This window comes from Staurois parvus, unplaced genomic scaffold (assembly GCF_062004578.1).
Source record: "Staurois parvus isolate SC_StPar_1 unplaced genomic scaffold, SC_StPar_1.0 ptg001297l, whole genome shotgun sequence".
Classification (NCBI taxonomy): Eukaryota; Metazoa; Chordata; class Amphibia; order Anura; family Ranidae; genus Staurois; species Staurois parvus.
In genome coordinates this window covers 192,529-219,240 of record NW_028319093.1, presented here as the reverse complement: position 1 = coordinate 219,240, position 26,712 = coordinate 192,529, and the positions used below count along the sequence as shown (strand labels likewise).

Here is a 26,712-nt window from a genome sequence, read left to right as displayed (position 1 = left end):
TATTCTATTCTGTTCTACTCTCTCCTCTTCTAATCGAATTTCGGAAAACTGTTGTATTCTCTCTTTTTTATTCTGTTCTATTGTTTTTTTTCTGTTCTATTCGAATTTCAGAAAACTTTTTTTTATTCTATTCTATTGTTTTTTCTGTTCTATTTTAATTTATTCTTTTTGAATTTATTTTATTTGAAATCCAAATATCTGAAGGTTATATTCTTTATTTTTTTATTCTATTCTATTTTTTTTCTATTAAATTAATTTTTTCTATTCTATTTAAATTTATTCAATTGGAATTTCAGAAGAAGGTTATAGTCAGTCATTCTGTTTTATTCTATTCTTTTATGTTCTATTCTTCTTTTCTTCTTCTTTTTTTATTTTAATTTGGTTCGAATTTGAAATTTTGTTTTTGTTATTTCAGATTCATTATATACAACCAAATTTTTTTAAAAAGTCTGCGTTTCGATTCAGAACAAAGTGAACCTCACATTTCTAGTTGCGGTTTGTGACATTCAGTAAAGCCCAGCTGACCTTAGGTATAAATTGGCTAAATACATTGCAGGATCATAGAAACCAAGATGTGTAAAGACTTACAGTTGACTTTCTTTAGAAAGCAGCCACAGCCGGAGTAGAAAAGCCAGCCTGCTACAGAGAAGGGCCCTTGCTCTCTGTGTGGAAGCAGTGGTCTCTCTGCAGAGGTCCGGTGCACTTCCTGCTGAGCCAGACCTCTCCAGCTCTGCCATCATCAAAGCTCAGGCCTCCTGTTGATTGGGGCGCTGTAACTCTGATTCAGCAGGGGGTGCATCTGACCTCTGCAGAGAGACCACTGCTTCCACACAGACCGCAAGGCTCCTTCTCTTTCTGAAGGGCACCCAATGCACATTGCTGATACTTACAGTGCAAGTGCAACACCTAGAAACGCACTAACATACATTACAGTGCACTGCATGGCCGGATATGGTGCTTGCAATATTTGTGGTGCGTTTTTGGTTTGTTAGGCTGCTTATTCGAATGAATGAGCTGCCATAATCCAATGTACATTATGTGCTGCATATAGCATGTCAGTGCACTTGCACTGATGTACCACAGTGCTACGAATGGGCCCTCCAGACTTTGCTCCTCTTCTTGTAGCACTACCCCCCCCCCCCCCTTAAGAGTTGCAATAAATTTGGGTCTCCCTATAGTCCTGCACAGCCAGGCAACACACATTTTCCCACTGACTTGCATTCAGGGGACAGTGACCAGTCATTGAACTTGTTTTCATGTTTTATTAGGGGATTTGGAACTTGGATGGGGTAAGGGGTGTGTGGGATGTCCAATGGAACTGAGAAACTGAGGACAACTTCCTGACCTGTTTACAAGTCTGTACAAAGAATCCTCTTCTTGGAGAGCTAGCCAGCATCTCCTGATTTACCTCACCCCAAATGCTCCTCTATCTGGCTGTCCAAAGGAATCCCTGAGCAGGGGGTCCAGTGTCTGCCAAAAAGACAGCCCCAGGTAGTCGCTAATCTGGTTTCCCACCACAGTGCTCCTTCCCTTATCTGGCCCAGGGGGTGCAGGTCTACTCACTTGGTCCCTGTCCTGTGTTGTTGTTGAGTTGGTGGCTGCTACCAGGCCTTCTAGCTGGGCCGTTCTTCCTCTGCCACACAGGGGGTCCTCTCTCAGGGGACGGTGAAGGTCCAAGCTTTCGCCTTCCAAGGTCCTTGCCTAGAGGTGAGCCCCTCTCCCATCTGGGCCCCTCCCAGGCTCCTCTCTCTAGCCTTCACATCCTCTTCTACCCGTACTCTCCTGCTGTTGAGTAGGCTCAAGCACCTTTAAGGGATGTCCTGGCCCCTTGCCAAGCCTGCTGTTGGAGATTGGCCAGGATCCCTGAAAAGTTCAGATCAGCCACTCCTCACATCCGCCCACTGCTTCTAGAAGTTTCTCCAAAGTTCTAGAGCAGGGGGAAGTCTCAGAGAGCTGATCTGCAGAGCCTCCCAGCTCTGCCCTGAATTTGACCCTTGCTAGCTATCACACCCAGGCTCTACTCAGCCCCCCCATCTAACAATTAGCTAACCTACTAGCTCCCCCTAGCTGACTAGGAGGGTGTTTCATTTTGTTTTGATGCAACGGGAATGGATTTAGCTGATTTAAACTGTAAGTTCACTTTGGCCTTGGGTAATGTGTCTTCCCCTGGAGCTTTTCTCCCCAGTTCTGCTTTAAACTACAAGCGATTCTGGGTACAATTTTGGGGAGATAAACTTTCAAAGTGGAGCTGAGGCATCGGGCAGACAGATGGTTCTAAGCAGCGAGGTTACAGCTGGCACTTAGACACCACCAAGGCTGACAGGGTGGTACATGGTCTACCATAGTTGGAGTAGTCGTCAGGACAGAAGAGATCTATTTGCATGCAGAACAGACATACATGACCAAAGGCGTTAGGAACCTGGTGCACATCCATCAGACCCAATCACCTCTCCCCATTTGTTGGGAGAGAGCTCACAGATCACACCTATGTTGGGCATGATCACATATTATGTTGTGCATGGCATTTGGGCAGCTCACCTGAGAATGTAATGCATGTTAGTACATGGCTGTGCAATGCCTTAGCGTGTTGGGAAGCCTTCCAAAGCCAATGGCATCACAACACTTTAACACGTAGATGGTGCTGCACCATGTATTGCAGTAGTGCACACATGACCAACACAAAGATGGGGTTCTGACCTAATTGTTCTTGTTGTCTCCACTCTGGACAGTAGTAGGTGAGACGCTGACACCGGAAGTATGGAAACACGGCCTCTGGATACACGGTGCATCATATGTACACAGCTGAACACATGACTTCCATTACAGTCCTAGTAAGAGAATTCCCTTTCAATCTTTTGCAGACACAGATTATCGTGAACTCAATCTTCCCTAATCTGGACCTATATACTGGAGCGATCTCAAAAGCCATTGCCTCGAAGGCCGGGTATAAATTGCAGGAGGAAATCAGAAAACAAAATAGTTTCCTTCGTAGAGTGATCCCCACCGCCAATATCACCATGATCCCCACGGGGGGCTACAACCTGTCCTGTGAGTCCGTCTACCATGTCATTTTACCATTTGGTTCATCATCCTATCAATATGCTCTGCAGGTAAGTGCATCTATCGATTTTCTCCTTTTGTCTCTGCTGACGGAGTAAACAAACAGCAAATTCTATGTAGAAGGCATCTCTATGGGGCAGCAACGAAAACTCAGCCAAACTGTTCCCACCTCTTTCCAATGGGGCTCATTTATAACGGAGAGGATCCCGGACTCCTCTCTGCTTTATACTCTACAGCCTTACTCGGTACCACAGTCTGTGTTTTTATACCAATCAATTTATTGTGGGGTGCAGGATTGAACCTGCGGTACCTCAGAGTCCTCTGCTTAACATAGCAGAGGGCTCAATATTTGGAGGACAGGTCACCTGACCAAGCTCATCCATTTTGATTGACCACCATCCACTTCAGAGTCCCAGAATACACATTTCTAAAACGCACCTCCTGTGCAGGAATACCAAACATTCGGGGGTGTAGTGTGGGCGGAGCCAAAGGGTCGGTTTCCCTGGGTGCAAATTTCTAAAAATATTGCACTGATTGGTTGGGGGGGGAGGAAATACTTGCCTTGCCCCAACTGCCAATCATAGGCATTCCCTGCCCTGCAGCATGTGATTTGCTGTCAGCTTTCCAGTGGGATAAAAGGGATAAGAAAACTCAGCGAGCGCTAAAATATAAAGGGATAAAAGCGGCTGTGTACTGTAAAGGAAACCATAAACCTTTCAAAAGACATATAAAATACGATAGGTGCAGCGCTTAAAATGTAGTCCCAGTAAATGTATAACAAATAGCTCATGCATAGGATGACAGTCCACAGTAAAAGAGCTCAGAAGTGATTATAATATTCCCAAAGTCGTCGCTTTCTTAGAATTGGTGAGAGGCAGGATATGTATAAAATGCGCACTCACCAGACGCGCAGAGATAATGTGCAATGTGTCAATCAATGGAGGTCTGTCAGGATGTCCCTTTCAGGATGTAAATGGAATCAGCCGGGATGGCTGGAAATCATCTGGATGGATATTCAAACTGGAGGTCCACTTTAAGGACACGGATACAGCCTGTAACAGAACCGGACCCAGACCGCACTTGGGTATCTCTGTTATACTGCACCTTCCCTGTCCAAACACAAATCCCCGGACACCACCCGCTGATCATGCAGGAAATAGACAGCCCAGACTCCTCTTATGACAGGAAGTCAACGCCTTTATTTTTACACCAACACAAGATATATACACAGGGCGGGGAAACACAACCAGGAACAGGAAACACATCATCAGCCCGCCACCTTCAGTGGGAAGGGCTGCCGGAAACACCCCCCACCCAACCCAGACACAGAACAATGGGATACAGCACATGGCAGAGAACAATGGACAATCCCCACACCAATAAACAAAACTAGGACATTCACATTCACACCCTGTACCCCTTAATAGGCACAGGGTGGGTTAAACATAATGAAGGGGACAAGAGCTGACACAGGGGTCCCCCCACCCCCAAAAGTCATTAACGTCACACAGCCTCTTCAGTACAATGGGATAGTCACCAGGGGGAGCTCTGGGGGATTAAATGCTCAGTGCAGAGCAAAAGATGGAAATACCCATTTCGTACACACCCCTTCTGAAGACGTACGAGTGTACGAAACGCGTCTTGGAGGAGCCTGTAAGCTTTGACGTCACTCCGCTGGATCATGGAGGTCTGGCGGGCTCCATTTGTTACCAGCTGATTAGTGCTCATAGCAGCTTTTTGCGGCAGTATCTATTCCTGCCTACTGTTTGTGATATAGCATCTTGGCACATGTCTGCACATACCATTTACATGTATGAAGATATCCTATTACTGCTTTTTATATTCTTTATTAAATGTTATTAGAATATACTACACTATGCGTATCTCCATCTTTTGCTCTGCACTGGGCATTTAATCCCCCAGAGCTCCCCCTGGTGACTATCCCATTGTACTGAAGAGGCTGCATCTGTCTCCTTAAAGTGGACCTCCGTTTTGAATATCCATCCAGGTGACTTCCATCCATCCCGGGCTGATTCCATTTACATCCTGAAAGGAACCCCCTGGCAAACCTCCATTGATTGACACATTGCGCATTATCTCTGCGCATCCGGTGAGTGAGCATTTTATACATATCCTGCCTCTGACCGATTCTAAGAAAGCGACAACTTTGGGAATATTATAATCACATCTGAGCTCTTTTACTGTGGATTGTCATCCTATGCATGAGCTATTTGATATACATTTACCGGGACTACATTTTAAGCGCTGCGCCTATCGTATTTTATATTTCCAGTGCGATAATTTGGGTGGGTTCGTACTTGTGTCTGAACACACCTGAACCCATCCCTACCCAGGACAGTGCCAGGTGCTGGCAGCCCATACTACACCACTGCAAACCCCTAACCTTCTCACTTCTATGACATGAAAGGGGGGGGGGGGTGCTCTGTTTTGTGTCCCTAAATACTTCCAGTGGTATATTTAACAAACAAACAAGAAAAAAACGTTGCCATCCATTGTGAGACACAGGAATTCAGATAGTCGGGTTATACTGACACCTACTGGAGGATTGTACACTGGCAAACAAAACACGTGTAAGCCGGCCTGTGTTTATGTACTGGTGTCCTAGGAAGATGGGTGTCTTACCTTCAGCTATGCTGAGAAGAAAAGGATTTTTTTTTCTAGCTTTTTAATTCTTTTCCTTTTGGATTCCTCTTGCATTAACTTTACCCATGATTCCTCAGGATTCATCACAACTTCACTGCTTGAGCTGTTCTCTATATACAGCTGGCCATACCTGGACTCTGCAGGGGTAGACCCCTATTTAATTGGAACAGATGTCTGGGGTTAACTCTGCAGTTGTTGTGGTTTGTTGAAAGCATCTATGCTTATGTCCCACATAGGCTTGATGTTCATCCAGATGTGCAGAGCACTGTGGTTATGGTGCTGGGATGCTGATGTCAAATCTGAAGAGTTACTTGATCTTCAGGGGATGTCATGTCTTTGGCCTTATACTGGATACCATGATTGGAGATGCCACAGAAAGCCAAAATGTGCTCCTGCCTTAATGTAGGAAGTCTAGGAAGAGGTCGGTGGAATCCTGCCCTCCATCTACTTCTGCAGTAGGTACCTGCAGGCCCTCAGAGCCTGGCTTCTACTCCATCCATAGGGCTCAAATTCAGATCAGCTAACTCCTATTAAAAGCCTTCTTTTATGAAGGTGTACCTCCACTTCTACCCCTTGCTCTAGTCCTCAGGAAAATCCCATGTCTCTGGGAAAAGCTTCTCATGGTACATGGTACCCTGCCCCTCCAGATGGCGTTACTGACCTACAGCTCAGACCAACCTACGTTCTGGCAGTCCCCGTACCTGGGTAAGGACCTGAATCCTCAGTGTTGCGTTGGCATACCTGATTCTGGAAGTGCTGGTCCTTGTGTTCAGTCTAGTGTCCTTTCCTGGAATACCCATTGTGGGATGCTGAGATGACCACCTGTGAACAGATTCAGTTCTATGGATCCTTGTAGCCAGCAACTTTACTGAAAGGCTTGTGGCCTGCAAGATCCAGCCGGATTAGGCTTTGCTGGGCTTCAGCAGTTGGCAGCAATCTGTCACTGGTGGGTGAGGCTGTTACACTTAAGACCTCACTAAAACAGCCATACCATGTGTACTCTTAGCTCCCTTGCCTTTGGACAGAGAGTTCACCCCTTCTCCTTCACTGTTGGTGTATAGCGTGTTGGGGAAGCGCTGTCATAGGGGGGCTTCCTCCGCTTGTATTTTTTTTCCTGACCCTTTTTAGCTTTGCCTCTCTGTTGCCATGGGCATGGGTTCTTAGCAGGCCAGCAGATCTTTTTCTTTTAAACCAGGCAGTCCCTGGCTTGATCACTCACTCCTGTCAGACAGATGGGGTAGTTTTTCTCCCCGTACCTTTATCCCCAAGGTTACGGTCTGGCTTTCCAAAAAGGAAAGTTCCCTCCACATTGCAGACCCCACTTTGAGCACATTTCTGGGTTCAGATTCCTATTGGATGACATCTAGGTGTTGCAGTACCTTCACCTCCAGGAAGTAGTGGTAGTCCTTCCTGTGACGAGGGAAGTGGCTTGGATGATGAGTATTAGCCTTGTTTCCTTGTTTGTACGGTCTCTCCTAAGGATAGTGCTTGATCAATGGTCTCTGCACCAAGAGGTTTGCCATCTAGATGCCCATCAGATCCTTTCTGGGGGGTGGTGATCATTGCATGGGGTGGTTTATGTCCCTGGATTGTTAGCAGGTGAAACGCACTAGCTTCCTACTCCAGGTACCCTCTGCTTGAAATGGAGTATGTCTGAAGGACATTGTGGGACCTGTTCACCTGGTCTTCTTTGTTTGGTTCCCCAGAGGCCTTTGCTTGTAATGTTCTGAACTGAGTGAATGTTTTTAGTGTTTTTGCTAAGATATCTGTTTCTCATTCCACAGCTGTTAAAGTTTTACTGGACCTGGAGGTGACCAGGAACTTCTCAGACCCGTGCCTTGAGGTCAGGGTTAGGTAAGGTCAGTACAATCCTGCCAGGCTTCATGGACCCCTCTGGCTGTTTTAGATGTATTGCTTTAGTTTCATCCTCAGTTCCTTCTGGTCTCACCAGTATGGGTATCACGTACCTGGTGCTGGAGGCCAATGGAGAGAGGGCTTCCCTTGCGGCTAAGTTCCAGACTCCCCTGGAGATGGGACAGAAGGAATCGGGCCCAAATTAGCAGGGGTCACCTGCAGGAGTTCTTGTAGAGATGATCTGACTGATGATGCTTGTCAGAGGTACACCCAGGAGCACAGCTGATTCACTAGAATGGTGTCTGCAGACGGGTGGTGCCCGTGAGAGATAGCAGGCCTTCAAAGTAGCAGAGGACAGCAGAGTAGTCTGGTCAGAGCCAGGGTCGGATGCCGGGTGGGAATTAGAGTCGATGGATAGCTGAGGTCATACACAGGAGAGCAAGTGAAAATATCCGTTAGCCAAGCCGAGGTCATATTGGGAAACAGGCATGGAAGACGGTTCCAGGAACAAGCCGAGTCAGTAGCCGCAGATTCCAACAAGCCAAATGGCACTTCGTTAACCGGGCAGTAAAAATCCATAAATGTCTGAGCTAAAATCATGTTGCCGTCCAACAACCTGTTTTGGTGGGTTCTGATAGGTGAGCTTCTTCAGGTTCGATCTTTCCCTCCATGTGGACTCCTTTTTCCTCTGGCAGTGACCTCCTGTATGCTGAGCACCGTCTTCTCCATCTTGAGCATCAGGTTGATTCTCTGTGCCTTCCCATTGACCACTTGGCCTGTTTCTGGACACCTCAACTGTATCTGAGTCATGTCCCTCAATGGATGAGAAAGAAAATAGGATTTTTGGAGTCCTCTGAGAACAGGTCCCAGAGCCATGCTGGATAGTTGAGGGGTAATAGGGGAGATGGCTTACAATTAAATTTTTTTTTTGCCAATATCCAATCCTCCTTTAGGTGGCAGTCTAACCCGATGGTCTCGGATTCCTGTGTCCCTCAGTGGACTCAGTAGAGGAGTTTCCTGCAGTCAGATGGTGGTGAAGTTTGGGAAGTAGATTCCACCTTTCATGAGTCGGTGATGGTGGGGTTGCAGGTCATTTGTTATGGATTGCTCTGGTTCCAGCACATCTCTGCTGTCTATATATTGGCTCTTTGGACATCTCTTGTGTTGTCTCCATTCTTCATCATTGACGGCTTTCTGTTGTATTTGGATGTCGGCTCCATATCTCTTCCATCGTAACCCATCTTGTTGCAGGTTTTATCCCATGTGACCACGGAATGCCTGCAAAACGCACGCGCATATAATAAACGCACCATCTCTTTTCCTGCGCTGGGGACGGGAAATATCGGTCTCTCCAAACCCGATGTGGCTAAAGTCATGACGGAGGCTGTGCTACGCTTCGCCAGAGAGAACCCGGGCCAGATGGACGTGTATTTCGTCATTCACCCCTCTGACAGGGACACCTACCAGGTAGGTTAGACAACGGCTTCCATTAAAGGGGAACTCCACCCAGGATGAAAATCTGCTGACAGATGATCTCTAGTTAGAATTTACATCTGTTTCTGAGCTGCAAAAGTGGCTCGATCCCAATCCTTGTCTGGGCCTATAGAGAGTGGAGGTACATCAAACTGCATTGTGTGTAACAGCTAGAGAGGATCATAACCACACAGGTGACAGGGATGCTTGGTGTCCTCTGAAAAGCGATCCGCTGTGGATTGCTTTTCAGAATGTGATCTGGCAGGAGCTCTCAGGCGTTCAGGAAGTGCTATTGCTAACTTCTGGTGCCTGTGTGTGGTTTTTTTTTTTGCTTAACAGCATTCTTACTTTGCGGGGCCACAAGCAACTGCGAGTCAAGGATTTCACTCATCATTGATCGCAATGTCTGTGTTTGCCAGGAGTCAAACTCTGCAGCTGTATTGTTAGGATTTGTGTGGGTGGTTGGATGGAGATAGTTGAGGAATAACTATTTTCTGGGTTTTTTTTACCATCCCCCAACCACCAAATTGTTTTTTGTTTTTTATATATATATTTGGTTTTTTTTATGCTTTTTGCTTTGCGTTTTTTACCGCATTTTGCAGGTTTGTTTGGGGTTTTTTTTACAACTTTTTTTTTTTTTTGTTTAAATGGAAATTTTTGTTACTGGGCACAATAAAAATGCAAAACGTGGCAAAACGCACAACATGTATTCAGCATCTTCTCCATTGAACTTTCTTATAGCAAAATATCATGCTTTTTGCATTTTAAAGTGTTACTAAACCCCAGACCCAGAATTCACTGTATCCGCTCTCCCCGGACCCCGCATTCACTATATCCGCTCTCCCCGGACCCCGCATTCACTATATCCGCTCTCCCCGGACCCCGCATTCACTATATCCGCTCTCCCCGGACCCCGCATTCACTATATCCGCTCTCCCCGGACCCCGCATTCACTATATTACCTCTCCCCGGACCCAGCATTCACTATATCCCCTCTCCCCGGACCCCGCATTCACTATATCCGCTCTCCCCGGACCCCGCATTCACTATATCCGCTCTCCCCGGACCCTGCATTCACTATATCCGCTCTCCCCGGACCCCGCACTCACTATATCCGCTCTCCCCGGACCCCGCATTCACTATATCCGCTCTCCCCGGACCCCGCATTCACTATATCTGCTCTCCCCGGACCCCGCATTCACTATATCCGCTCTCCCCGGACCCCGCATTCACTATATCCGCTCTCTCCGGACCCCGCATTCACTATATCCACTCTCCCCGGACCCCGCATTCACTATATCCGCTCTCCCCGGACCCCGCATTCCCTATATCCGCTCTCCCCGGACCCCGCATTCACTATATCCGCTCTCCCCGGACCCCGCATTCACTATATCCGCTCTCCCCGGACCCCGCATTCACTATATCCGCCCCCCCCGGACCCCGCATTCACTGTATCCGCTCTCCCCGGACCCCGCATTCACCGTATCCGCTCTCCCCGGACCCCGCATTCGCTATATCCGCTCTCCCCGGACCCCGCATTCACTATATCCGCTCTCCCCGGACCCCGCATTCACTGTATCCGCTCTCCCCGGACCCCGCATTCACTGTATCCGCTCTCCCCGGACCCCGCATTCGCTATATCCGCTCTCCCCGGACCCCGCATTCACTATATCCGCTCTCCCCGGACCCCGCATTCACTATATCCGCTCTCCCCGGACCCCGCATTCACTATATCCGCTCTCCCCGGACCCCGCATTCACTATGTCCTCCTCCTCATCATCCTCCTATTCATCCTCTTCCTCCTCATCATCCTCCTATTCATCCTCTTCCTCCTTATCATCCTCTTCCTCCTGCTCCTCGTCATCCTCCTATTCATCCTCTTCCTCCTCCTCCTCAGCATCCTCCTATTCATCCTCTTCCTCCTCCTCATTATCCTCCTATTCATCCTCTTCCTCCTGCTCCTCATCATCCTCCTATTCATCCTCTTCCTCCTCCTCCTCCTCCTCCTCATCATCCTCCTATTCATCCTCTTCCTCCTGCTCCTCGTCATCCTCCTATTCATCCTCTTCCTCCTCCTCCTCATCATCCTCCTATTCATCCTCTTCCTCCTGCTCCTCATCATCCTCCTATTCATCCTCTTCCTCCTCCTCATTATCCTCCTATTCATCCTCCTCCTCCTCATCATCATCCTCCTATTCATCCTCTTCCTCCTCCTCCTCATCATCCTCCTATTCATCCTCTTCCTCCTATTCATCCTCTTCCTCCTCCTCATCATCCTCCTATTCATCCTCCTCCTCCTCCTCATCATCATCCTCCTATTCATCCTCTTCCTCCTCATCATCATCCTCCTATTCATCCTCTTCCTCCTATTCATCCTCTTCCTCCTCCTCATCATCCTCCTATTCATCCTCCTCCTCCTCCTCATCATCATCCTCCTATTCATCCTCTTCCTCCTCATCATCATCCTCCTATTCATCCTCTTCCTCCTGCTCCTCATCATCCTCTTCCTCCTCCTCATCATCATCCTCTTATTCATCCTCTTCCTCCTCCTCCTCATCATCCTCTTCCTCCTCCTCACCTGAATGCCGGTGGTCCTAGCAGCCAAAACCCTTAGCAGAGGCAGGAGGTGGTTGCGGAGAGGAGTCTCTGGGGAGCATAAACTGCGTTGGAGTCGTGGAGTTTTGTGTTTTCTGACTTCTGGGGTCGGACATTTTTTTTATTATTGAAAGTAAAGTTAAGCCGCCCCAGAAATGTCATTGGTGGGTTCAGAAAATGAAGAGTCCAGGTTCAGGGGTGCAGTGGGGGGAAATATGGGATGAAGTGTTTGGTGCAGATTTTTGATATTTTGAATATAGAAATATACGTAGTAAAGGAAGTGGAAATAATAGAATATTTTGCCCATTACCTGTCAGTAGGAGGACGTTATTGGTGCATTGAAAATGCATTCACAGACAGAACCCGCAGGACTGAGGAAAGTGGCAGGGTCTGCATCCCTTTTTAAATGTGATTTTCCTTTTGAGAGTATCTCACCAGAAATGACATTTTTGTTGCAGGGGATGCCCAAAATCTGATTTGTAACTTAGTGGAGACTTCTGGGAAAATCAGTGAGCCAATCACATAACCAGGAGATGACATTTCCGGTGCGGAGTTCTGTGTACAGAGCTCCTCTAGGCGGCCATGTTGCATCTTACAGACAAGGACAGCGGCTGCAGATTGAAAGGAAAAGTCGTTAATAACATTCAATTACCATATGACTTGTGCCGCAATTGTATACGCTAGATTATTATTTTTTTTTGTGAAAAGTGGAGTTACCCTTTTAATGATTTCAGAACTTTATTCATTTTGTGGTGTTTAAATAAATGTTACAAAGTTTTTTCTTTTGTGACTTTTGAAGGCTTTTCAGACTCTGTTGAGCGTCTATCGCACCCCCATGAATCCTGACCGTCTTGTGGAGGGGAGAGGTGAGAGCGCCTTCAGTGGGACTTTTTGTTTTTTGCTCTGACTGTGAACTTTACTTGGTGCTCCTGTTATTGGCTGCGACACAAAGCCATTATCATTGTTATTAGAGGGGAACCTCTCTCTCTCAATCATCGTGAATTATTCTGAACCCGTATGATGCAAGAATAGAGTGCAAAGTATATCGTATTTATGTGTTTTAAACAATTTTGGTTACATTTCTTCAGTTACTTCCTGGTTTCTTGCCTAGGCAAACAATGTCATACATCCCAGGAGTCTTCTGGAGGGGAGGAGGTTTTTTTTCTCAGCTAAGCACACCCTCCTGCCTGCATGCAGGGCTGCTGTAAATAACCACAGGGCCCCGTACAGCCAACCTGACAGCCCCCCCAAAGAAAACAGAGTTTACAATGCTTCAGTTATGAATGAATACAGTGAGACCCCCCCACCCCAAGTAGAGTTTGTGTCTCTGCCCCTACCACAATGGGGAGATTTCCCAAGTAGTATATGTCTCTGCCCCTCCCACAATGGGGAGAATTCCCTCCAGTAGTTTGTGTCTCTGCCCCTCCCACAATGGGGAGAATTCCCTTCAGTAGTTTCTCTGCCCCTCCCACAATGGGGAGATTTCCCCCCAGTAGTTTGTGTCTCTGCCCCTCCCACAATGGGGAGATTTCCCTGCAGTAGTTTGTACCTCTGCCCCTCCCACAATGGGGAGATTTCCCTGCAGTAGTTTGTGTCTCTGCCCCTCCCACAATGGGGAGAATTCCCTCCAGTAGTTTCTCTGCCCCTCCCACAATGGGGAGATTTTCCCCCAGTAGTTTGTGTCTCTGCCCCTCCCACAATGGGGATATCTCCCTGCAGTAGTTTGTGTCTCTGCCCCTCCCACAATGGGGAGATTTCCCTGCAGTAGTTTCTCTGCCCCTCCCACAATGGGGAGATTTCCCTGCAGTAGTTTCTCTGCCCCTCCCACAATGGGGAGATTTCCCTGCAGTAGTTTGTGTCTCTGCCCCTCCCACAATGGGGAGATCTCCCTCCAGTAGTTGGTGTCTCTGCCCCTCCCACAATGTGGAGATTTCCAGCAGTAGTTGGTGTATCTGCCCCTCCCACAATGGGGATATCTCCCTGCAGTAGTTTGTGTCTCTGCCCCTCCCACAATAGGGAGATCTCTCTCAGTAGGGGGGGGACAAGCAAGCTGCTCCAACACCTGAACCATACCAGGCCACATGCCCTCAACATGGAGGGGTGCTTTGTTTTAACAAGAGGGCCCCCAGATCCTGAACCGCCCTCGCCCCATGTGAATGAGTAGGAGGTACCCCTACTCCTTCACCAAAAAAGTGTGAAAAGTAAATAAAAACAACAGACGTTTCTGACAAATCCTGTAATTAAAAAACAAAAACAATGAAGTAAATGAAGCCCTCTGAAGTAAATCCAGCATCAGTCCTGATGAATGCTGACCGCTGGCTGAAAAAGGTCCGCATGCAACGCTTGCCCCCCCAGCGGCAGTTCCAGTTCCTATCGATGGTAAATAAACAAAGGGTGGAGTAACCAGTGACAGCAAGTGACCCCCCCCCCCCGGAGACCTGTCAGTCAGTGGGGTGGCCAGTGATGATCAATAAAGGGGTGGGGTCACCTGCTCTTGCTGCTCCTTTTTTGTTTAGTTACAGTCGGTGGGACCTGGAGCTGTCATTGTGAGGGAGGCAAACGTCACGTGTGGACTTTCTTTTTGTTTTTTCAGGTACACAGCCAGCATTCATCATTACTGACTCTGGATTTACTTCGGGGAACATCGTTTTATTTTTTGGGTGTTTTTTTTTTTTTAAATAAAGGACCCCCCCTGCTTCCTTGCCTGTCAGGCTGCATGCTCAGATAAGGTTCTGGAATGGTTTTTGGGGGCGGCCCCCACAATTTATTTTTTTGTTTGTTTTTTTCATTGTGGTGTAAGCTTCCCCTCAAAATACATACCAGACCCAAAGGGCCTGGTAAGGACCGGAGGGGGAACCCCACGCTGTGCTCTTTCTTACATTCTGCTGTCAGCAGGGATTCCCGAGTCTTAGTTAACAACCAGCTATTCACAATCAATCTGTTGTGGAGGAAATCACGAGGGTTTATGGAAGTGTAGTGACAAGAACTTTAGCATCCAATCAGAAACCTTGTTTCATTCCCAGTGCTGGTCTGCAGTGATCACAGTTGGAATCTGATTGGTTGCTGTAGCAATATAAAGTTCCTAGTGATCCCTCTCTGTGGCCGTTACATTGTTGCTGTTTCCTCCTACAGATCCCACACCTGATATCAGTGGCACATCTTCTAATTCCCGTGGGTCAGAAGTCCCATGTGTGATCATTAATGCAACAAGTGATGAAGATGCTGAGGAAGCCGAGTCCTGGCTGAAGAACGTTCTCTACTCTCAAGCCGTCTCCATACAAAACAACCTCGTCCTTCAGTTTGGACAAGAGGAACACGATATCCTCTCATCTCCTGATTTCCCAGATGTCCTCATTGAGGAGAAGCTGAGTAATGGGATGTCCTTTCTAGAGATCAATGGTCTCCCGCGGGACAAGGTCAAAGCAGTCATACAGGCAGAGCTACTCCTCTTGGATGTACAGAAGAAGTACTCTGTGACTCTGGAGGAGGAGCTGGTGAAGGTGGCTGGGACTTGGTTCTATGAAAATGATATTGGAGTTTGGAGATATCCAGCCAAAGCCAACCGAGAGCTGGAGAAAGCCTTTGTGACCCAAAGTGACATCAAGCTGAAGTCCGAGCCGTGTCATTCAATCCTTATTAAGAACCTCACGGCGGAGGGGAAGGGTGGAGCATTTCGGCTGCAGAGGCGGAGTAAGTACAGCAATATATTTTACTAGACCGCGGTGTCGGGGACAAGAGCTAGAGTGAGGATCGTAGTGTTGTCTCCTAATCCTTCATCTGGATATGTTCTCCAGGCTGAGGGTGTCCATGGATAGGCAGAGGACTCACCTAGAATGATGGGCAGTGAGGCTTTCTAAATATTTCCAGACCTGCTGTGTTCCCAACAGACACATCAGAACTGCTAAATAAGGTGCGCACTCCGCTGAGCAATCATTCTTGATGGCGGAGTCATCATTCTCTCCTCCTAGGAAGCCTTGAACATCCAACTCCAAGCTGAATCCACATAGTGGAGCAGATTGGAGCGGTCTGATGGTTGGGACACGTGATGGTTCCTAGGAGGAGAGCAATGATGGCCTCCAAGCATCAGATGATCAGGATAATTCGGAGAACTTTTCGGGTAGAAAGAATTAAAGTGCATGTCTGGGCATAAGAAGAAACCAATCTATTCCGTACGTCCTGCGATATCGGACATTTCCCCATATCTCCGAAGAACACTGTACGGCTCCATGCACACTAGTTCAAAGTGGAAGTAAAGCCGATTTTGTATCTTTACCTACAGGTAAGTTTTTAATTGGTCACCATTAAACGCACACCATAGAAGCGCCGGTGATGTCACCAGCGTATGCACACTGCGCTCTCAATGGACGGCGTGCCCTGTGTGGCCATGCACACTATTCCAGGCTAGAAGCATTTTGAAGCTTCAGCGTCTAGAAGCAGCAAAAAAAACCTTTTTTTGTGTGTTTTGTGTTTTTAGGAGTTATTTGCCGGCAGAAAAAAAAAAACAATGAACATTTCTAAACACCAGTTCCAGCATTTTTTTTTCTTCCTTTTATTTTTAAATTTTTTGTGAAAAGCTGGTTGCTAAGGAGCAGGCTGGCTGCCACGTCCCCAACATTGGATGACTCGACAACTGACAGCGAAACAAAAGGAGTGCCGGCAAGAGCAGTGCCCGTAAGTCCAATTTGAGAAAAAACAGCATGCCCCCCCCCCCCCATCCATACCTTTCCATATCCTTTGGGTCTGGTTTGGACCTTAAGGGGAACCCCATGCCAAAATGAACACCCCCCAAAAAATATGGTGTGGGGTTCCTCCCCAAATCCATACCAGACCGTTACCTGAGCATACAGCCTGGCAGGCCACATGCCCTCAACAGGGGGGGGGGTGTTGTTGATGAGGGCAAGAGCCTCTTTCTCACAGCCCTGGCGGGTGGTTGTGGGGGTCTGCAGGTGGGGGGCTTATTGTAATCTGGAAGCCCCCTTTTAAAAAGGGTGACCCCCAGATCCTGCTCCCACATGTGAATGAGTATGGTGTACATTGTTCCATCTATTCATTCACCAGAAAAAGGATCAAAAATAAATAAAAACAGAAAGAGTCTGTCACAGTGTGACAGATGCTGCCTGCTCCCCCCATTGCTCACCTTCATCCCCCCTTCCACCTCTCATCCTGTCACGGCCCTTTGAAGCCGGACCGCGCAGGATAAGAGGTGTGACTGCTGTCACCCCTGTTGCTTATCTTCCCCCATCTGGCTCAGCCAGAGGGAAGAAGATAGTTCCCCACAGTGAGGTTCGCACCTCTCTGTGGATTATTTAAAAAAATTAAAAAAATAATAATAATGCCCAAAGTAAACCCAGCGTCAATCATTGGGAGGTGGCAGAACTGTCAGACAGCAGGAGCCAGCGTTGGGTACGGACATTTTTTTTCCCCGTCAGTGGCATTCCTCATGAGTGACGATGGATTTTTCTCAAATTTTAATTGCCAGCAAATCTTTTGTTTACATTCAGCTGTCGGTGGGGAACTCCACGAACAGCTGATGAATGATCGGTCGTTAAGGATGTGAGCGGCCGGCTCGTCAGCCTGCTCCTTAACAACCAGCTAAGCGCCGGCACAAAAATTGAAAAATCCCAAGATTAACTTTTTTTTATTATTCAGCGTTTTGCTTCAGCTCCCAGTGTGCATGGAGCCTAAGAGCTGCTATCTTCCTGGCTGACAACACTGCCCCTGCTGCACTAAAATCCCAAGCAGTGTTGTCAGCTGGACTACAGAACCCTTCCTTGTTTATATCTTCAGCACCTCCCCCTCTCCTCTCAATAATCCCACTGGGTGTAGGAGAAGGTCTCTCGGAAGATGTAGTTCTGGGGAAGGGAGTGCATCCTTCTGATTCCAGCAGCGGCCCTTGGAAGAATTGTATAACCCGGGGATGTCACAGGAAATAATAAAAGTGGTTTCTCACTACATGAACGGGGTGCAAAAAATGGAGCGAGGCTTACCTGCAACTCTATATCCCGGAGACTTCCAGGACAGACAGATTATGTGTACCGCGCCTGCTGGAGGAGGTGCCTATATCTCAGGGGGTGTCCTGGAAGATGAGTTGGGAGAAATTATTCTGGGAGGCGATCTAGAGGTGCATGGGGAGGTTGGGGTTATTCCTAAAGAGACGTGACTTTCATGTGTGTGGGAGAGGGGAGAGTCCAATGTCTGATTGAGCCCGGAATTGTCAGCATTTTCAGTGCGAATTCTGCACAGCATCAGAATCTCACCCCGTTCATGCGAACCGCTGCGGGTGTGTATGTTAACAACACCCCAAAAGCGATCCGCAAAACACGGTGCGATGTGCAAAATCAGATCACATAGGTGTGAATACCCGTGTGATCCGATTCTAGTGCCGACCCAAAAAAGGGTCCTGCGTGTTTTTGGTGCGGTGTGAATAGAGCCATACAAAATGTACGACTCCGATCGCACCGCACACAAATCACACAGGGATGCGGTACAGTTCCTGTGCAAATCACATGCAATATACCGCAACGTATGTATGTGAACCCCGGCTGAGAGTGCTGGACACAGTGACCTCTATCTGTGATTGGCATATACCTGCACTTTGGCAATGTTCTCTTTCCGTAGGTGTATGTAACGGTTCCAAGAATGTCCAGCAGGGGCGCCATCCTGACCACTGGCTCGCGCAGGTTACTCCAATGGATACCGGCCGTCAGGAGTTCCAGGACCTGGCTAATAAATTTAAAAAAGACAAACTTACGCTGGTCAAGGTAATACTATGAATAGATTGTAATTTATTTGGCAACCGTTCAATTCACTAAGCTGTTGGAGATAGTATAAATCTTCATTTTACCCCCCCCCCAAAAAAAAAAAAAGTGTATGAGTATATATATATATATATATATATATATATAGTATACAGTGGAAGGGTGGACTCACTTCTGGGAGATACTGTGTGTGTGTATGTATGTATGTATATGTGTGTGTATATATATATATACTGTATATATATATATATATTGTATACAGTCCGGGGGAGGGGGGCTCACTTCTGAGAGATATTGTACATATATATTAAAATTTATTTTTTTTCCCCCACCCATTTCAACTAGATAAATGTGACATTTTGCATATTACCTTTTTATGTTCTTATATCCCACCAGCAGGAGGAGTTTTAATCTGAGTTTCATATTTTCTTCTGTTTACTAAACAACTTTAAAATCCAGCTGTTAACAGAACTGAATAGCTGAAGCTAAAATGTTGTTACATAGGTTAACAAATCAGAACAGAGACTCCTCCTTCATCCTGGAGGTGTCAATCAGACAGAGAGAGTCTAGAAGGAAACAACTAGTTCTCCAGAGACAACCCATAGTGCTCGAGAAACTGTTTGTCATGTAAAAAATATTTATGTGTAAAACAGAGATATTGTGTGTATTATTATTATTATTATTCAGGATTTGTTCAGCACTTTACAAAAAAAAGGGAGACAATACAGAAACAATACAGATCAATACAAGGGGGTTACGAGGGCCCTGATCCTGGGAGCTTACAATCTAAGAGGGAGGGGCAAATGGTACAAAAGGTAAAAACTGTGAGGGATGAGCTGATGGGAAAAATAAAAGAATCAATTGTTAGGGGGAGATGGGATAGGCTTCCCTGAAGAGATGAGTTTTCAGGGATTGCCTAAACGTGCACCGAGTAGAAGATAGTTGGACAGATTGGGGTAGAGAGTTCCAGAGGATGTTAGAAGCTCTGGAGAAGTCCTGGAGATGGGCATAAGAGGAGACAAGGGAGTTAGAGAGCAGGAGGACTTTAGAGGAGCAGCGAGGACAGTTTGGGTGATAGAATGAGACTAGATTGGTGATGTAGCTGGGGCAGAGTCATGGATGGCTTTGTATGTTGTTGTTAGTATTTCGAATTTAAATCATTGGGCAATCGGAAGCCAGTGGAGGGATTGGCAGAGAGGGGTGGAGGACACTGCCAATCTCTCCACTGGCCTCCATTCAGTGTCCTCCACCCCTCTCTGCCAATCCCTCCACTGGCCTCCATTCAGTGTCCTCCACCCCTCTCTGCCAATCCCTCCACTGGCCTCCATTCAGTGTCCTCCACCCCTCTCTGCCAATCCCTCCACTGGCCTCCATTCAGTGTCCTCCTCCCCTCTCTGCCAATCCCTCCACCAGCCTCCACTCAGTGTCCTCCAACCCTCTCTGCCAATCCCTCCACTGGCCTCCATTCAGTGTCCTCCACCCCTCACTGCCTATCCCTTCATTTAGTGCCCTCCACCCCTCTCTGCCAATCCCTCCATTGGCCTCCATTCAGTGTCCTCCACCCCCCTCTGCCAATCCCTCCACTGGCCTCCATTCAGTGTCCTCTTCCCCTCTCTGCCAATCCCTCCACCAGCCTCCACTCAGTGTCCTCCAACCCTCTCTGCCAATCCCTCCACTGGCCTCCATTCAGTGTCCTCCACTCCTCTCTGCCAATCTCTTCACTGACCTACATTCAGTGTCCTCCACCCCTCACTGCCTATCCCTTCATTTAGTGCCCTCCACCCCTCTCTGCCAATCCCTCCATTGGCCTCCATTCAGTGTCCTCCACCCCCCTCTGCCAATCTCTCCACTGGCCTCCATTCAGTGTCCTCCACCCCTCTCTGCCAATCCCTCCACTGGCCTCCATTCAGTGTCCTCTTCCCCTCTCTGCCAATCCCTCCACCAGCCTCCACTCAGTGTCCTCCAACCCTCTCTGCCAATCCCTCCACTGGCCTCCATTCAGTGTCCTCCACTCCTCTCTGCCAATCTCTTCACTGACCTACATTCAGTGTCCTCCACCCCTCACTGCCTATCCCTTCATTTAGTGTCCTCCACCCCTCTCTGCCAATCCCTCCACTGACCTCCATTCAGTTCCCTCTACCAGCCCTTTGGGTCTGGTATGGATTTTGAGGGGAACCCCCACGCCAAAATTAAAAAAAAATGGCGTGGGGGTCCCCCCCAAAATCCATACCAGACCCTTATCCGAGCATGCAGCCCAGCACTTCAGGAAAGGGGGGCACAAGGACGAGCGAGCGCACCATCCCGCCTCCTGAACCATACCAGGCCACATGCCCTCATCATGGGGGATTGCTTTGGAGCCCCCCCAAAGCACCTTGTCCCCATGCTGATAAGGACAAGGGCCTCTTCCCACCAGCCCTTGGCAACAGTTGTGGGGGTCTGCAGGTGAAGGGTTATCGGAATCTGGAAGCCCCCAGATCCCCCCGCCATGTAAATGAGTATGGGGAACATGGTACAGTTACCCATTCACAAAAAAAAATGTGTAAACATGACAGGGAGAGTCTCTGACAAGTCCTTTATTTCAAATAAAATTTTTAAAACTGTCCCGCAAAGTAGATCCAACGGCAATCACGATGCCCATCGCCACCAACCCGAAAAAAGAGAAAAAAAAAGCTCCATTCTCGATGATGACAATGCCTAAATACTGTGATGATGTCACAAGGGGGCGAGATCACCTCCACCCTCTTGTGACTTCATCATGCGCTGTGATTGGCCAAGGTGCATTGCTTTGGCCAATCACAATGTACTGTCAGGGTGCAGTGCAATGTGGGGCGTGGTGGGCAAACAGCCCGCTAAACACCCTTACTGTTCCTGTGTTCGCCAAAAACACGAATGGCCAATGTTCGAGTCAAACTTACATTCATCTCAAACATCTAGCCCAACACTAGTTAGGATGAGCATGGAGTAGTGGCCATTGGTTGGGATTAGTACGGAGTAGTGACCATTGGATGGGATGAGTACGGAGTAGTGACCATTGGATGGGATGAGTACGGAGTAGTGGCCATTGGTTGGGATTAGTACGGAGTAGTGACCATTGGATGGGATGAGTACGGAGTAGTGACCATTGGATGGGATGAGTACGGAGTAGTGGCCATTGGTTGGGATTAGTACGGAGTAGTGACCATTGGATGGGATTAGTACGGAGTAGTGACCATTGGTTGGGATGAGTACGGAGTAGTGGCCATTGGTTGGGATGAGTACGGAGTAGTGACCATTGGTTGGGATGAGTACGGAGTAGTGACCATTGGTTGGGATGAGTATGGAGTAGTGACCATTGGTTAAGGTGAGTATGGAGTAGGGGCCACTGCTTAGGATGAGTATGGAGTAGGGGCCACTGCTTAGGATGAGTATGGAGTAGGGGCTGTTGGTTAGGAAGAGTATGGAGTAGTGGCCATTAGTTAGGATGAGTATGGAGTAGTGGCCGTTGGTTAAGGTGAGTATGGAGTAGTGGCCATTGATTTGGATGAGTATGGAGAGGGGCCATTGATTTGGATGAGTATGGAGTAGTGGCCATTGGTTAGGATGAGTGCAGAGTAGTGGTCATTGGTTAGGATGAGTACGGAGTAGCGGCCATTGGTTAGGATGAGTATGGAGTAGGGGCCATTGGTTAAGGTGAGTATAGAGTAGGGGCCGTTGGTTAGGATGAGAATGGAGTAGTGGCCATTGGTTGGGATGAGTATGGACTAGTGGCCATTGGTTGGGATTAGTATGGACTAGTGGCCATTGGTTGGGATTAGTATGGACTAGTGGCCATTGGTTGGGATTAGTATGGACTAGTGGCCATTGGTTGGGATTAGTATAGACTAGTGGCCATTGGTTGGGATTAGTATAGACTAGTGGCCATTGGTTGGGATTAGTATGGACTAGTGGCCATTGGTTGGGATTAGTATGGACTAGTGGCCATTGGTTGGGATTAGTATGGACTAGTGGCCATTGGTTCGGATTAGTATTGAGTAGAGATCGTTGGGTTAGGATGAGTATGGATGAGTATAGAGTAGAGGCTGTTGGTTTTAGCAGTTAGTAAATCATTAGTGAGTTTTAGTAGGGCAGTTTTGGTGGAGTGTAGTAAGTGAGAGCCATACTGTAAGGCAGGGTTTCTCAACCAGGGTTCCTCGAGAGGTTGTCAGGGGTTCCTTGAGAAATTGGCAATTTTTGCCTGTCGGGAAAGTTCCCACTGACGCCATTGATCTTTTTAGCTATCTGTCAGGGGGTAATTCTTCCCAATGACCACAAGTGTAAGGAGCATTCTTACCTCTGACTATCACACTAAGGTATCATGAATTTAGAGCAGGGGTTCCCTGAGACCGGAAAGTTATGTCAAGGGTTCCTCTGGGTTGAAAAGGTTGAGAGAGGCTGCTGTGAGGGATCAAGAAGGTTGGTGTCAGTGAGGTAGGAGCTCAGATGGTTGTAAACTAAACATTCTAAAAGTTTAAAGGGAGATGGGTCTTAAGTTGTCTGAGAAAGGTTTGGTGACCTCTTTGGTAGTAGCAAGGTCAAAGGATGAAAGTGTTTAGAGTGGTTTTGTATAGGGCAGGGGTGGGCAAACTGAGGCTCTCCAGCTGTTGCAGGACTACAAGTTCCATCATGCCTAGCTGTAACTGTCAGTTTTGTAATGTTGCAATGCCTCATGGGAACAGCTGGAGAGCCACAGTTTGCCCACCCCTGGTATAGGGTATGAGATAGTGGGCCCCCACAAATTGCATCAGGCTTGTTTTTGAAGTGATTGGCAATCTTGTGAGCAGTGAGTGAGTTGCTGGGTGGAAGTGGTGGTGGAGAGGTAAAGGGTGTGTCATGTATGTGTATGTACACTGCTCAAAAAAATGAAAGGAAGACTTTGAAAACCCATCAGACCTCAATGGGGACAAATCTCTATACTGACATGGACGGGGTGATGTGTTAGGAATGTAAGGATGCCCCCAGGGGCGTATCCACCATGAGGCAAACAAGGCGTTTGCCTAGGGCGGCACCGCCCCCCTCCCCCCGAAGAAGGGACCCTTTGAGCAGCGGCGGACAGCAGGGAGATCGATGTGGGGGAGGGAATTTGCAGAGGGATGATCATGCACCTCTCCCTCCAGCAGCTGACGAGCCAGGACCAGGGGACAGCCTGGAGCAGGGAGAGAAACAATGAAAGAGCACGGAGGAGGTGAGCTGTGTTGTCTTTTGTGGGCTCTCCCTCCTGTCATCCATCTAGCAGATTACACTGATCACTGACAGATCGTTTGGGACTGCACACCCCCCCCCCCTTCCTGCTGCACGGAGATCAGCAGCCCTTGGAGAGGGGGGAAAGTGTGTGTGTGTGTGTGTGTGGTCTCATATGATCTGAGGAAGAGGAGGGGGGGAGAGAAAGAAAGGGGAGAGGGAGGAAATAGAGAGAAAGAAAAAGAGGGGGGAGAGAGGGGGAGGGGGGGAGAGAGAGAGGAGGGGGGAGAAGAGAGGAAGAGAGAAAGAGGAAGAGAGAAAAAGAGGAAGAGAGAAGGAGGGGGGGAGAGAGAGAGGGGGGTGAGAGGGGGGGGGGAGAGGGGGGAGAAAGAGGGGAGGGGGGGGAGAAGGAGGGAGGGGGGCAGAAAGAGGGAGAGAGATAGAGAGAAAACAGAAAGAAAGGGAGAATCAGATATACATACACACACTTATTGACTCTCTTGCTCTCTCATGGGAGGGGGGGGGCGAAAAATGTTTGTGTTGCCTGGGGCAGCACAAAATCGAAATACACTACTGGATGCCCCATCATTTGATGGAAATGAAAATGATCGACCTACAGAGGACTGAATTCACAGTGAAGAAATGATGCAGCAGGCGAGTCCATGTTGGTGAAATGTCATTGCAGCAACTCAGAATGGTCCTCAGTAGTCTGTGTGGCCCCCACGTGCTTGTATGCATGCCTGACAACGTCGGGGGAGGGTCCTAATGAGACCACGGATGGTGTCCTGGGGGATTTCCTCCCAGATCTGGACCATCACTGAGCTCCTGGACAGTCTGAGGTGCAACCTGACAGTGTCGGATGGACCGGAACATGACATCCCAGAGGGGTTCTATTGGATTTAGATCAGGGAAGCGTGGGGGCCATTCAATGGTATCAAATCCTTCATCCTCCAGGAACTGCCTGCATACTCCCCCCACGAGGCTATTGTCGTACACCAGGAGGAACCCAGGACCCACTGGACCAGGAGGAACCCAGGACCCACTGAACCAGGAGGAACCCAGGACCCACTGGACCAGGAGAAACCCAGGACCCACTGGACCAGGAGGAACCCAGGACCCACTGCACCAGGAGGAACCCAGGACCCACTGGACCAGGAGGAACCCAGGACCCACTGCACCAGGAGGAACCCAGGACCCACTGGACCAGGAGGAACCCAGGACCCACTGCACCAGTGGGAACCCAGGACCCACTGCACCAGGAGGAACCCAGGGCCCACCGCACCAGCGTAGGGTTTGACATGGGTCCAAGGATTTCATCCTGATACCTAATTGCAGTCAGGGTGCCATTGTCTATCCTGTAGAGGTCTGTGTGTCCCTCCATGGAGATGCCTCCCCAGACCATCACTGACCCACCACCACAACGGTCATCCTGAACCATGTTACAGAAATGAAAGAAAAAGAAGTGCCTCTAAGTGCAGTATAAGACAACTTTAATAAGCAAACAATGTAGAACCAATCACATTGTATAAACTCAAAGCAAGCTCAACTGGGTGGGAGGAAGGCTGTATCCTTTCCGTGTCAGCCGCGTCTGCACTGAGAAGACCGTGGATGTGTCAGCTTGACAAGGGAGCGCGCTTCCGCCCACAGAGGTCTAGCGCATGCTCCAAAATGCGTCGCTATCCATGCTGGTCCACAGACGTCATCACATTGACGGTGTTGTTGCACCTCAAGGTGCGTTCCAGACGCCATCTTTAGAAGACAGTACATGGCAATCTTGACACATCCAAAGTCTTCTCAGTGCAGATGCGGCTGACACGGAAAGGATACAGCCTTCCTCCCACCGAGTTGCGTTTGCTTTGAGTTCATTTCCATACAGAGTTTGCTACTACATGAAGCTGGCCCTAGTGCTCTATGGACCTTTTAGCCTTTAATTGGACTTTTATGCTTTTATAATATATGTTTAAATAGCACTCCTTTTATAGGAGCTGGGTGTTTGCTCTTTGCGCTGATTGTCCTCTGTATTGAGTTTTTTGTTGTTGAACCATGTTACAGGCAGCAGAACGTTCTCCACGGCTTCTCCAGACCCTTTCATGTCTGTCACATGTGTTCAGGGGGAACCTGCTCTCATCTGTGAAAAGCACAGGGTGCCAGTGGTGGACCTGCCAATTCTGGGGTTCAATGGCAAATGCCAATCCAGCTCTATGGTGCCGGGCAGTGAGCACAGAGCCCACTAGAGGACGTTGGGCCCTCAGGCCCACCCTCATGAAGTCTGTTTCTGATTGTTTGGTCAGAGACATTCACACCAGTTCCCTGCTGGAGGTCATTTTGTAGGGCTCTGGCAGGGCTCATCCTGTTCCTCTTTCCACAAAGGAGCAGATACCGGTCCTGCTGATGGGTTAAGGACCTTCTACAGCCCTGTCCAGCCCTCCTAGAGGAACTGCCTGTCTCCTGGAATCTCCTCCATGCTCTTGTCTCCTGGAATCTCCTCCATGCTCTTGAGACTGTGCTGGGTGTAATGGAACCGGAACCCAGACCGCACTGAGTTTTTCCGTTATAGCACAACTCCCCTGTCCGAACACCATCCACGGACCACACCCTTGAAATTCCTCAGGAAAACAGACAGCACCCAGCTCTTAAAACAGGAAGCCAACTCTTTATTTTAACACAAAACACAGAATATATACAGAGGGCGGGGAAACACAACCAGGAACAGGAAATACATCATCAGCCCGCCCTCTCAGTGGGAAGGGCTACAGGGAACCACCCCAACCAACCCAAGACACAGAACAATGGGATGCAGCCATGTGGCAAAGGACATTGACCAACCCCCACACCAATACACAAACAGTACATCCCATAATAGTTGGCTGGACAGGAAGGCACAGCACCATGGGGGGGAGCACATGGCAAACAAACAATGGACAGCCATGTGGCCTAGACAAAGGACAACACACAAATGCACAATACTGGGACATTCACATGTACACCCCGTACCCTTAAACAGGCACAGGGTGGGTTAAACATAATGATTTGGGGAGATGATACAGGGGTCCCCCCACCCCCAAAAGTCACTCCCGTCACATATCTCCCCTTTCGGCAGGAGACTAACACA

General features: G+C 48.4%; 1 protein-coding gene across 1 annotated transcript in view; it reads left to right on the top strand.

Annotated features, from left to right (window-relative positions):
* The window catches only part of LOC149437388 (protein mono-ADP-ribosyltransferase PARP9-like), a 56,505-nt gene that overhangs the window by 23,121 nt on the left and 6,672 nt on the right, over window positions 1–26,712 (top strand). Inside the window, exons 3-7 of the mRNA XM_089660967.1 lie at window positions 2,862–3,110; window positions 8,830–9,045; window positions 12,446–12,512; window positions 14,779–15,336; window positions 18,265–18,407. Of these exons, the coding sequence (XP_089517093.1) occupies window positions 2,862–3,110; window positions 8,830–9,045; window positions 12,446–12,512; window positions 14,779–15,336; window positions 18,265–18,407 (1,233 nt within the window). The remainder of the gene's footprint in view (window positions 1–2,861; window positions 3,111–8,829; window positions 9,046–12,445; window positions 12,513–14,778; window positions 15,337–18,264; window positions 18,408–26,712) is intronic.